Source organism: Melanotaenia boesemani, chromosome 1 (assembly GCF_017639745.1).
Source record: "Melanotaenia boesemani isolate fMelBoe1 chromosome 1, fMelBoe1.pri, whole genome shotgun sequence".
Classification (NCBI taxonomy): Eukaryota; Metazoa; Chordata; class Actinopteri; order Atheriniformes; family Melanotaeniidae; genus Melanotaenia; species Melanotaenia boesemani.
Genome location: NC_055682.1, coordinates 1,278,008 through 1,291,713, shown reverse-complemented (window position 1 = coordinate 1,291,713; position 13,706 = coordinate 1,278,008). Strand labels below are relative to the sequence as shown.

Sequence of the window (13,706 nt, the reverse complement as noted above, 5' to 3'; positions counted from 1 at the left end):
TTAGAAACCGTTTCCCTCCAGTTCATTAGAAACCATTTATCTCCAGTTCATTAGAAACTGTTTCCCTCCAGTTCATTAGAAATGTTTCACCTCCAGCTCATTAGAAACCGTTCCACTCCAGTTCATTAGAAATGTTTCACCCCCAGTTCATTAGAAACCGTTTACCTCCAGCTCATTAGAAATGTTTCACCTCCAGTTCATTAGAAACCATTTACCTCCAGTTCATTAGAAACCGTTTCCTTCCAGTTCATTAGAAACCATTTATCTGCGGTTCATTAGAAACCTTTTCACTCCAGTTCATTAGAAATGTTTCACTCCCAGTTCAATAGAAACCGTTTACCTCCAGTTCATTAGAAATGTTTCACCTCCACTTCATTAGAAACCATATATTTCCCTGAGGAATTTCCAAAGGGATTAATAAAGTATTTCTGATTCTGATCTCCAGTTCATTAAAAACTGTTTCATTCCAGTTCATTAGAAACTGTTTCCCTCCAGTACATTAGAAACCGTTTCTCTCCAGTTCATTAGAAACTATTTCCCTCCAGTACATTAGAAATCATTTCAGTCCAGTTCATTAGAAATGTTTCACCTCAAGTTCATTAGAAACCGTTTCAGTTCAGTTCATTAGAAATGTTTCACCTCCAGTTCAATAGAAACCTTTTCCCTCCAGTTCATTAGAAACCGTTTACCTCCAGTTCATTAGAAATGTTTCACCTCCAGTTCATTAAAAACCGTTTCCCACCAGTTCATTAGAAACCATTTATCTCCAGTTCATAAGAAACCGTTTCACTCCAGTTCATTAGAAATATTTCACCTCCAGTTTATTAGAAATCGTTTCCCTCCAGTTCATTAGAAACCATTTATCTCCAGTTCATTAGAAACCGTTTCCCTCCAGTTCATTAGAAACCATTTATCTCCAGCTCATTAGAAACTGTTTCACTCCAGTTCATTAGAAATGTTTCACCTCCAGTTCATTAGAAACCATTTCCCTCCAGTACATTAGAAAGCGTTTTTCTCCAGTTCATTAGAAATCGTTTTCTCCAGTTCATTAGAAACCGTTTCCCTCCAGTTCATTAGAAACCATTTATCTCCAGTTCATTAGAAACCGTTTCCCTCCAGTTCATTAGAAACCATTTATCTCCAGTTCATTAGAAACCGTTTCCCTCCAGTTCATTAGAAATGTTTCACCTCCAGCTCATTAGAAACCGTTCCACTCCAGTTCATTAGAAATGTTTCACCCCCAGTTCATTAGAAACCGTTTACCTCCAGCTCATTAGAAATGTTTCACCTCCAGTTCATTAGAAACCATTTACCTCCAGTTCATTAGAAACCGTTTCCTTCCAGTTCATTAGAAACCATTTATCTGCGGTTCATTAGAAACCTTTTCACTCCAGTTCATTAGAAATGTTTCACTCCCAGTTCAATAGAAACCGTTTACCTCCAGTTCATTAGAAATGTTTCACCTCCACTTCATTAGAAACCATATATTTCCCTGAGGAATTTCCAAAGGGATTAATAAAGTATTTCTGATTCTGATCTCCAGTTCATTAAAAACTGTTTCATTCCAGTTCATTAGAAACTGTTTCCCTCCAGTACATTAGAAACCGTTTCTCTCCAGTTCATTAGAAACTATTTCCCTCCAGTACATTAGAAATCATTTCAGTCCAGTTCATTAGAAATGTTTCACCTCAAGTTCATTAGAAACCGTTTCAGTTCAGTTCATTAGAAATGTTTCACCTCCAGTTCAATAGAAACCTTTTCCCTCCAGTTCATTAGAAACCGTTTACCTCCAGTTCATTAGAAATGTTTCACCTCCAGTTCATTAAAAACCGTTTCCCACCAGTTCATTAGAAACCATTTATCTCCAGTTCATAAGAAACCGTTTCACTCCAGTTCATTAGAAATTTTTCTCCCCCAGTTCATTAGAAACCGTTTACCTCCAGTTCATTAGAAATGTTTCACCTCCAGTTCATTAAAAACCGTTTCCCACCAGTTCATTAGAAACCATTTATCTCCAGTTCATTAGAAACCATTTATCTCCAGTTCATTAGAAACTGTTTCACTACAGTTCATTAGAAACCGTTTCTTTCCAGTTCATTAGAAACTGTTTCCCACCAGTATATTAGAAACCATTTCTCTCCAGTTCAGTGGAAACCGTTTCCCTCCAGTACTTTAGAAACCGTTCAGTCGTGGTTCGGAAGCTTCTGCAAAAAGTCTAAATGAAATTGAGAGCTGAAAACTTTTAATTAATCCTGTTTCATCTAAGAGCACCAGCAGAGACGTGAAGAACGGTCCGGTTTATGTTTTTCCTTGATTTAGGCGGAGATGGTCCTGTTTACACCAGCTTCAGCCTGAAAGAACTGGATCTTTCTAACCTGATCCAGGATAATACGGAAGAACAGAGGTTCTCCTTTTTCATGTGGGTTTGTTTCTGGTTTCTGGATTCTGGATTCTGATTTTTGTTTCTGGTTTCCCAATCCGCGCATCATTCGTTCTTTCTATTTTCAAATGTCAATCAAAAATCAAAAAATCAAAACATGACGGATTATTTTGTTTTTTGTTTTTAAATATAACACAAAAAATGAAAAATTGCATGGTTTTCAGTATTTAAATTTTAGACTCGTATCAAAAATACGAAATAAAAAACCGGGCCACAGGACTGAATTTGATTTTAAAATAGAATTTGTCGGGTTTACGTGAACTGGAAATGGCTTTGCGTGCAGCAGTTTGGTTGGGTAATGTAGGCTACCATGGCGACACTGGTACCACATACTGCTTTGATCAAGGATTTGTTCAACCACGGCTTGACACACACCGAAATTTCATATTGCAGCAGATGGGTATCCTGCAATGCCCGAATATGAGCGTCAGAAGATTCTGACAAGAAAAAGACATGTCAGACATGTTTTTAGAGCGCTTTAGTTCAGTCTATATATGAGATGAGTTTTTATTCAAATTTCAACATTGTATTGCAAATATATCATATATAGCAGACACTAACAGTAAATGTGTAATCTCGTGACAGATGGGACCATCATATGGACGGAAGTTCATGACCGGCTATCTGTCAACACTGGGGCTGCACGCGGGAGAATTTAAAAACTCTTAATGACTAGCAGTCCTGTTTTTTCTATGTGTGTGTTTCTGCTTTTGTAAAAGTTGTAGAAAATGTTCTGGTGTGTTCATGTACAGGTGTAACAGTTTGTTGTCTGGTGATGGTGTGGATTGAAGGTCGTTTCCTTCTGTCTGTGATGTTTTTGTCTCCTTTCTTCTTTCCCTTTTGCTCTTTTTGCTATTTTCCATCTTTTTCTGTCCCCTCCGGTCAGGTTCAGCAAGATTACATAGATTCTGTGATTCAAAGTAAATAAATAAATAAATTAATCACATTATGAAGAGGAGCCTTACCCATAGGCCTCTCCTTGGCAGAGCAAATTTGTTCAGCACGATACAGCAACCAGATTATCATTTTGCTGCTATGATGCTGGACAGGACAGGTTAAAAAAAAAAAAAGTGCTAATTAAGCAGAAATATGATCACCGCATGGATACCTCTCATATGTGGGACTAAATTAACGACTGACAAAATGGACCAACAACATTACTCCTGAAATTGTTATTGTGATTGTGTCACTTATTTCTTTTTTTTCCAGGGTGCTCATAATTTAAATCAACTCCCTACCATGCTGAATATATGGGTAATAAACTTCATTTAGACCAAAATGAAAAGCTTGGGGTGTTTGGTGTTGCTCATGTTTTGGCTGTTGATGGCTACAGCAGCAAAATTGTAGGACATTCAACCATGCCAGTGAAAAACAACCTTGTGATTTATGAGGATGTATACAGGTGAATATTTTCACTACTACCATTATCATTGTTGTAACTTTTCTGCATTATCCTTTAAATATTTACTCTCATTGAATTTGTTACATTCAGTGCAGTCATGTAAACATTATTTTATTCCACATCTGCAGTTGTGAACCATGGCATGTGGAACCAACTTCGGGTTGATCACGGCAAGGAGTTTTACCTGTGTCTTTACATGCAGGACAGGCTGTCAAAATACAGGGTTAACCCTAACCCTGTACAGATACAACATCAGCAGGCCACCATACCTCCAAACAACATCAACAAGGGTGAGGGCTGTGTGAAAGATGATATGAATGACTGGTGCTTCATTCACTGTCATCTTCAGTGTCTGGCCTGGAAAAACATCTACAAAAACTCCTTCATCCTCTGTGCAATAACCAGCCTAAACAGTAAAAAATGAACAATTGCTGCTTTTAACAGAGACCCTGCTCCTCCTTTTTAGGATGCTTGCACCTAAATGTTGTTTTTAGTGTTTTTTATACAACCCTGTCAAAGATGAATTCCTTTTACTTGTGCCAGACAATAAAGTTTATCTTATACATCTCTTCACTTAATTGATGCAGATTGTAGACATGAACTGTATATACTGTATATAATCACCAATGTACATCCATTCAGTATTTATTTACATCACACTATTTGTTTAGATTATAGCTTAGCAGCTAACTTCTACTTTTTACTTTTCGTGTTTTTGTTTGGTGGTTTTGTGTTCATACTTATTTCTACATACTTTTTGTATAATCCCATCTATCACTTGACTTGTTAGCCTTACTGTCCATGTTATTAGGTAGTTTATCAGGTAGTTATTAGGTACTTTTACATCAAAAGTAATATAAAAATGGTGGCAAACTCCTTGTATGTGTAGCAAGTATTAAGACGATTCAAATTGAAAAAAAAGTCAGTAATGTATTATTACATTTTCTATTTTTATTTCCTAAAAACATCATTTAAACTTTTGATCAACAGAACCTTCGCGTGGAGCGGTTGTGGCCAGAGGTGAACAATCGTGTGAACTATCCACTGGTGCAGCTGCTGGACCAAGAGGTTGTGAACATGGAGGACAACCTCACAAGATTCTGCATCTCAAATCTGACATGTCAAGTAAGCCAAATTGGACTTGGCAGAGTGGTGAGTTCGTGGAATGCAAACAAGATCCCAGGTATGTTTAACTGATTATTAAAGTTTTAGAAATATTGACTTTCTTTTTTTTCCCCAATCCATCCAACCTAACCAGTACTGTATTGCTTTGGTTCCATGTCTTAGGTCGTGGAATACCCGATGAATTGGCAGCAGGTGGCTGCCCAGCTCAAGTCTCGGAGGAGCTGCTGCCATGTGCTTCTGTTGCGGCAAACTTGTATGAGCAAAATTTGGGATCCTCACTGACTTGGGAATCTACTTTTGGAGCTGATCCATTATCATCTGAAGAGGGGAGATGCCCTGCAGAACAAAGCTTTGCAGAGAACCAGCCTGACCTCTTTAATCATGTAGTAAACAACGATCCTCCTTTCCAAGATGCTTTAATCTGTCTAATGAATGTGACAGCAAGATATGTCTGAAAAAACTGCTTAAGTTGTACTTTCTCCCAACTTTTGGTGTTCTTAATTAACTGAATAAACAGACCAAGGTCTGTTTCTTACATATTTAAAAAGCCTGGATGTAGTTATTAATAAATTACAAAGCTGCCATGACCCTAAGCTGTCAGTTGAATAATTTGACAAATAAAGTTGCATTTTTTAACTGTTTTATTTAACCCTTCTAGGCTTACAAAGGAATAGAAAATATTACAAAAGCTTTATATGTTTTATGTTGACTTTGAAGTTGAGCTTGACACACAGCTGGAACACAAAGCATCGCAAACAACTTACTGAGTCTTAACTGTATAAAATTCCCAATGTTTCTGGATCAACTGTAAGAAAATTAACAACATAAAATAGTGCAAATGTGAGGAACTTTAGCTCTTACAACACTGAAACATGAGTTTCAAACATTTTTAAACGTGCTTTGAATGCAAAAAACATTAAGTGGAAAAAACTGAACAATGAAGAACCACATGAGCACAACTGCATACTGAACAGTTTTACCAGCACGGTTTGTTTTCCAGTGCATCAGACAGTCCAGTGAGTTTTTGTGTATTGAGATCAAAATCCCTCGCTCAGCATTTTGGGCAAAATGCAGAATTTTTCTGCCATTCTTCAATGCAGCTCCTGCAGCCGACAATGCTACGGCAACACAATGAAACCATGGCTTCAACCAGTGGACCTGCAAATTTGAATCAGAGAATAATTGTAAAAATCAAATAAAAACACAGTAATTGCATAAGCAGGTACATTATCATTGGCGTCTGGGTCTACTTCCTTCATGGACATGGCTAGAGGAGTTGCACTGACATCAGCCTATAGAAGACAAAACCTTTTTTATTTACCCCTGCAGACAATACAGCTGTTTCAGCTTCTGTCAAGGACACTGTTCTTCGGTTGGAACTTGCCAGGTTTGTCAGCTCTTTGATTGTAGTTCACACCTCCAGAAGACCCTGTGCTGTCAGGACCACCTCTTCGATAGTATCAAACACTGTATCCAGGCCATTATCATCTCGCCGACTGAAACAACAGGCAAAATATACAAGTTACAACCTATTTTGTCTCAACAGAATCCTGTAGCCAGTTGTCCTGGTGCATGTCGTATTCCAAAACTTCTACATGCAACTACTCCACCATTGCAACTTCCACTGCTCTGTCAAACCAATTCACACACAATGATTAATCAAAGTCTATCTGTTAATGTAGTCATAGTGATCCTAACTCATGTAATGGAACTTCCAGAGACTTCCGTGGTCTATGTTGGTAAAAATTCTCACAAAGACAGTCCTCTTCACTTGTTGATTGAAGAAAATATCCATACAAATATACCATTATGATGATTGACATAAAAATGCTAATCAAGTTTACATACCTCAGTCTCCTCTTTTTGCTTCCTTGTAACTGCTGCAAATCTCTTTCCTTCACAGCACAAACCTTCCAAAACACTGATCCTGAGAAGAAGATAGTTTATTTAGAAGTACATAAAGTATACAATTTTTCAGAAAAAGGTGCAGTTGTGTTAAACCCAGAGGGTTATAAATATTCATTATTATTTATTAATTCACCTCTGGTTCCCTCTGTGTCCAAGATCTGGTTCCCTGGTCATCGGTAAGGATGAACGAGTCCTCCTGTTCTAGGGCATCATTTACCTTACTTTCCCATGACGTTCGCCTCAAATTCTGAGAATCAAACTGTCGGGGTTTTGCTTGTTTCCAATCAGCCATCCACAAGATCAGCAATGAAGATGGTCCTGAAGACAAAAATCATTTAGAAATCCGTTCTTGTAATACAGCCAGAACACATCAAATTCCCAGTGATTGTGACAGACAGACATATTAGCCTGATGTGTTAAAGTATTTGTTCACCTTTGAAATGTCTCAGCCATGGGTGCTCTGGGAGAGGGCCTTGCAGTTGAAGCTGAGTTATGACCTGAGACCGCAGCAGCATTTGCTGGTCGGTGGAAGGAGAAGTGGGTAGGGAATGGTCCAGACGCCCCGGCTTGCTCCCCCACATCGTCACTCTCTCCATGCACTTCATAATGTCCCTTTACTGTAAGGTCAGCAGTTCTGAATTGACCCTGATTTCCAGGGAATATGGCCATATTGTTATCAGCAGTGATGTAGACGCTGGAGTTTTTTTGAAAAAGTAGAGCAAGAGGTTTATGCAAAATGTATGCTAGGTTACGTTTTGTGGTTAAAAGTAGAGTACAGTTTCATAGAAAAGGTTCTTTGTGAAAATATATACGTGGAAAATCCTGCTTAGTCATGTCCTCCTCCTTTAGGGTAACACGCTCCATTACCTCCATGGCTGATTGGACCGATGGCTCCTGGCTGCTGGTCAGATGGATAGATTGTTTGGCTAGCAATGTTTGCTAACATACATGTAAAAAGCTTCTGGGGAACGTAAACCCGACAAATTAAATTTTAAAATCAAATTCAGCCCGGTTTTTCATCTCGTATTTTTGATCCAAGTCTAAATTTTAAATATTAAAAACATGCAAATTTTCCTTTTTTGTGTTAGATTTAAAGGTCCCATATTATGCAAAATTCACTTTTTAATGGTTTTGGAACAGTCATACTGGTCCCCCCGCATGTGTAGGAGACCCGTAAGTGTGAAACTCTTTCAGGCGCTCTCTCTCCCCCCTGCTCCACCTCTAGGGAAGTAAGCGCTGAAATGAGCTTGTTTGAAAGCGTGTACGTTATGACGTCATAAGGGACAATAACCACTCCCCACAGAGCGATGGACCCGTCTACCGGCTCTCAAAGCCCGCCCTCTAAAAATCACCTAGCGCCCAGTGTTTTTCCCTCTTCGGCAACCCTCGTTAGCGGACATGGCTAAGCGACAGAAGCACTGTTCTGTTTGTGGCTGCATAAATGAACACGAAAACGTTTTTTTACTTCCATCCACTGAACCCACGAGGACTGAGTGGATTAATTTTATTTTTGGAGGAAATGTACCCGGAAAACTTCCAAAGGTTTTGCATGTCTGTGGCCAGCATTTCAAAGAGGACTGTTTCCACAACATGGGGGCATGGAAAGCAGGCTTCGCCAACCGTTTGAAGCTGAAGCCAGGTTCAATACCAACTGTCCGTGACACAGCTGGAGAGGTAAGAGCTGGCAGTTATTTTATCGTTTCGGCCTTATTAGTCTGATAGCTTGAAAATATATTAACCTGTCAATCACCTCATGACGGGCGATGCGATGGGCGGAGCCAACAGCTGAGCTGCTCCACCAGGGTTCCGCCCACCATAAACGGCACATTTCTGAAGCTGCTAAAAAGAGGGAGGTGAAGAGAAGCCGCTGCACTCAAACTGAGGGTCGATTTGTCCATACCATGGCGGAAATATTTCATTTAGATATTAATGAATGGTCTCAGATTGGGAATAAAGTGTATAATATGGGACCTTTAAGAATGAAAAACAAAATAATCCGTCATGTTTTCATTTTTTGATTTTTGATTGACAATTGAAAATAAAAAGAAGGAATGACACATGGATTTTTCCGGTTTTTGGTTCGTGGTTTCTGATTTCTGGTTTTTTTTTGGTTTCTGGTTTTTGTTTTCTGGTTTCTGCAGCAGTCAGCTCGTGCACAAGTCTATGTGCACATTGTGCTGCTCCAGCTGGTTTTGGTACTGGTGCTGTCTTTTGGTTCAACAGCCTCTCTTTGTCTTTGACGGCGTCTTCTGGGCAAAGAGCTGGACATAAGCAGACTTGTCCCCCAGCAGAGCCCAGGACACTGATCGCTGTTTCAGCTCTCTGAACAATGAGAAAAGCAATAAATCATCCCGTGTATCGGTCAGCAGATCAGCCACGGTGATGAGTAGGACTGTCAGTCAAAGGTCAGCTCCCGCCCACACACGATGACAGACAGCTCACTCAGTCAGCTGACAGAACCGTCTGGGTTCACTTCCTGGTTTTTAAACATCTCATCTAAAGCTACAGAGAACAGACATCAGAATTATAGAGTGGTTTAGGACCAGCAACCTTCTGACCCAGTATGAACCTACCAGAACCCTCAGGTCATCTGGATCCCGGTTCTTATCAGTTCCAGAGTCAGAACCAGACATGGAGAAGCTGCATTCAGCTTCTATGCTCCACATTTCTGGAACAAACTCCCAGAAAGCCTCAGATCAGCTGAAACACTCAGTTTATTTAAATCCAGGTTAAAGACCCACCTGTTCTCTGCTGCATGGACTAGTTTTTATTTACAGTCCAGATCTGGATCTGGTTCTTTAAGCTGGAAGTTTTAAACTGGATCATGATTTCTTGATCTTATTTCATGGGAATTCTCATCCAGTAGAAGATTCTACTAATCTGTTTCTCTATTTTTAGACACGTGAAGAACCCATCCAGCCGTCACAGCCAGCATTCCTGACCAAATGGACCTCTACTTGTACTTAGACTGGTCTCTGTATCTTTAAACTATTAAAATTTCAAACTTCAGTCTGTTGCTGATACTGTGAGTCCATCATACAACATTACATGTCATGCTTCTTATTTTATGCTGTTTCAATGTCTCTGGAAAGCACTTTGAATCACGCCTTTAAAGATAAACTCTGTAACTTTTGCCAGTGGCGCCCCCTATTGACAGCTTATCCAACATCATCTTCATCCTACCTGCAGGCAGAAAATCAGTCATGTTGACTCATCTCTTGCTCCGTCTCTCGTTTCCTCTCTGCCTTCTAAGGTTTCTTTGCCAACGTCAGGGACGTGCGGTGAGGTTCATGGCTGATGAGGCGGTGATTCCTTTAGAGTTCAATTCATACTTGTAAGAACTGAATATCTGTTGAACTGGCAGCGTATTGACCACTGGAAAAGTTTCATATCTCATCAGTATTCCCATCTCGCTCACACACCAACACACAGACAGGAGCACATCTGGCCTGGACGGAGTTTGCTCCCTTCATGTGTTCTAAACATGTCCGTCTAAACAAAGTAAAAAGACGTGAACACAGATTCAGTTTTGATTCTCAGTTAAATTCTTAATTGTTTTTAAAACTTGAAATTCTGGTGATTGAATTCATTTTAATACAGGTTGCTTATCACAGAATAAATAGAACAAGTAGAATAATTCACTAGTTTTAAAATATTTGTCTTTATTTATTTATTTAATTTTAGTTTAATCTATTTTTTAAACAAAAACATCTGTTACCTGGTTGTAAAATTTCTCCCCTTCTTTTCTTGTAGTTTTAAAAATCATTCAGCCTCTATTTCGAGAACGGACTCCCGGGAGTTCGGCCTCTCTTGATCCGTCCTACTCCACCTGTATGTTTCTTTTCAGTCTTTTAGTTTTCACATATAATCCTCCGTCTGGGAAGTCAGACGAAGTAGAGCATAAAACAGACAAACCGCTGCACCATGCGACCGCTAACTTTAGCTAACACTTTAGCATGGCAGCAGCACCCACCAGCTCACCTGCGCCCCCTCAAGATGCAGCAGAGTACCTCAAGGCCTCACTTTATTTCTTTTTATTAATGGGATCTATCATGCGGAGATGAGGAGGCTCGTCGCTGCCTCATCCCCTTTCTGTCTTGAATTTGATCAGGAAATGTGGGAATTCAATTATTTAAATTAATGCACTGCCTAACCTGCGTGCCCTGACAGCATGCCACTGGCGCATGTTTAAAACACCCGGTTTGTTTACAACTGCTTGCTAGCGTATTGCTAGCGTGGGATTTGTGTGTGAAACAAATCGTTGCTGCAGCGTCACACAGTGTCCCAGATGAAAGAGTTGCATAGTTTGATTTCTGGATGGAGACACTTCAGAAATGCATATAACAGACGCCCCTGCAACATCAGACCAGTCCGGGAGTTGGTCTTTACCATCTCCATTGCTGGAGAATGCTAATATGACTCTGGCTCAACTCGGGTTTAGTGGACTTTCAAGAGGACTGGGGTTTGGTGGACTTTAAGAATAACTTCGGTCTGTTTGACTTTCAGGAGGATTGGGGTCTGGTGGACTTTTAGAAGGACTGGGACTTTCAGGAGGACTGGGATCTGGTGGACTTTCAGGAGGACTGGGATCTAGTGGACTTTCAGGAGGACTGGGGTCTGATGGACATTTAGAAGGACTGGGGGCTGGTGTGCTTTCAGGAGGACTGGGATCTAGTGGACTTTCAGGAGGACTGGGGTCTGGTGGACTTTCAGGAGGACTGGGGTTTGGTGGACGTTCAGAAGGACAGGGGTCTGGAGGACTTTCAGAAGGACTGGGGTTTGGTGGACCAACAGGAGGACTGGGGTTTGGTGGACTTTCAGAAGGACTGGGATTTGGTGGACTTTCAGAAGGACTGGGGTCTGGTGGACTTTCAGGAGGACTGGGGTCTGGTGGACTTTTAGAAGGACTGGGATCTAGTGGACTTTTAGGAGGACTGGGGTCTGGTGGACTTTCAGGAGGACTGGGATCTAGTGGACTTTTAGGAGGACTGGGGTCTGGTGGACTTTCAGGAGGACTGGGGTCTGGTGGACTTTTAGGAGGACTGGGGTCTGGTGGACTTTCAGGAGGACTGGGGTCTGGTGGACTTTCAGGAAGACTGGGGTTTGGTGGACTTTTAGAAGGACTGGGGTCTGGTGGACTTTTAGAAGGACTGGGGTCTGGTGGACTTTTAGAAGGACTGGGGTCTGGTGGACTTTTAGAAGGACTGGGACTTTCAGGAGGATTGGGGTTCCTCGAACAGGCCTCGCTGTATAAATGAATAAATGTTTCTACTTTTAGGCTTTGCAACAATGGAAAAGTGAAACTACTTTAAATTGATAGCTGACAGCATCGATACCATGTAACTAAAGGGAGAGCATCATTGATATTGATGTTTTCATTAGGCCTGTGAAAATTAACACATTACTGCAAAGAGATTAATCTGTTTGTGCATTCAGGACGGTGGGTGGGATGAAATGTGTCCGACATCAGGTGGAGGGAGTGGACGATTATTAAAACATAACACAAACATAATTTAAACAGGATGTAAATTGGGGATCATATCCGTGATTTTACGGGATGGAAGAAAATCCTTGATGATTTAGAAGTTCTCTCAGAAAGAGGAGACATCTGGTTAAAAGAAATTACTGCTGAGAATCATTTGTGATTTATATCTGACATCCTGATTTTAACCAGGAAATCTGTTTTTCTAGTTCAGACCATGTTCAGCAGTTTGTTTTCATACCTGGCCGTCACCGTTTGATTACATCATCCGGGACCATCGTCTCAATTCTTCTGTCCAGCACTTTTCACTTTTCCACTCTTCTACTTCTTCTTCTTCTTCTTTTTCATGTCCTGGTGTCCTTGTGTAGATGTGGATGTGTGCGCTCCTATGTGCATGTGGATGTGCGCGCTCCTACGTGCATGTGGATGTGCGCGCTCCTATGTGCATGTGGATGTGCGCGCTCCTACGTGCATGTGGATGTGCGCGCTCCTACGTGCATGGTGTTGCGGGGCGTTGCATCATACTGCAGAGCTGTGAGCAGCAGCTCGTCTCTTTAATATTTCAGGCATGATGATGACATCCAGAGCTGTGGGGGTGTAACGCTGCTCTGATGGCAGCAGCAGAAGAAGAAGTCTAAACTCCTTGTCACACAGGATAAAGTCTCTCTCCTAGCTGTTTTTATCAGTTTGAGCGTGACGTGATGGATGGTATCATCGGGGTGGATGAGCAGGTCTTTCCTGCTGAATCTTTTTATTCTCTCAGTTTTCAATTAATCAAACTTTATTTCTACTGCAGCACTGAAGCTGGCCGAGATGCTGAACTTCATTCAACAAATAAATACAAATGCACAACAAAGGAAATATAAAAGAAAGTGGTTAAATCACAAAACCGATTAAACTAATAGGTAACACGGAGAATACTAAAATTACAAAACCGATTAAAACAAAGTACTACAAGCCAAAGGTCTTTTTACAGTTTTGCCTGTTGCTTGAACACTAAGGACACATGCTTGGACCAATGCAACAAAACTTGAAACTTTTGTTACTTTACCTTGAACAAGGTGAAGTCATGCCTTAAACACAGTGGAGTCAAACCTTAAACACAGTGCAGTCATGCCTTAAACACAGTGGAGTCATGCCTTAAACACGGTGAAGTCAAACCTTAAACACAGTGGAGTCATGCCTTAAACACGGTGGAGTCAAACCTTAAACACGGTGGAGTCATGCCTTAAAAACGGTGTAGTCAAACCTTAAACACGGTGGAGTCATACCTTAAACACGGTGGAGTCATACCTTAAACACAGTGGAGTCATGCCTTAAACACGGTGGAGTCATGCCTTAAACACAGT

At 40.7% G+C, this 13,706-nt stretch overlaps 1 protein-coding gene and 1 long non-coding RNA gene across 2 annotated transcripts; both read right to left on the bottom strand.

Moving 5' to 3' along the window:
- Positions 1 to 6,282: 6,282 nt before the first annotated feature.
- On the bottom strand, positions 6,283 to 7,798 carry LOC121641109. Its single transcript, XR_006010655.1, has 3 exons — positions 7,309 to 7,798; positions 6,816 to 7,193; positions 6,283 to 6,455 (listed from the first exon to the last, which is right to left on the bottom strand). It is a non-coding gene; the product is annotated as an uncharacterized LOC121641109 (long non-coding RNA).
- A 3,551-nt stretch (positions 7,799 to 11,349) lies between these two features.
- On the bottom strand, positions 11,350 to 12,635 carry LOC121641427 (vegetative cell wall protein gp1-like). Its single transcript, XM_041987540.1, has 2 exons — positions 12,610 to 12,635; positions 11,350 to 12,121 (listed from the first exon to the last, which is right to left on the bottom strand). The coding sequence occupies exons 1-2, from the start codon at positions 12,633 to 12,635 to the stop codon at positions 11,350 to 11,352; spliced, it is 798 nt and encodes a 265-aa protein (XP_041843474.1).
- Positions 12,636 to 13,706: the final 1,071 nt, after the last annotated feature.

Bases quoted from the DNA above. Each gene is read 5' to 3' on its own strand.
- LOC121641427 (XM_041987540.1), bottom strand. From the start codon at position 12,635: ATGGTCCCGGATGATGTAATCAAACG. The intron at 12,122-12,609 runs GTGACGGCCAGG...TCATTTATACAG, and splicing joins CCGGATGATGTAATCAAACG to CGAGGCCTGTTCGAGGAACC.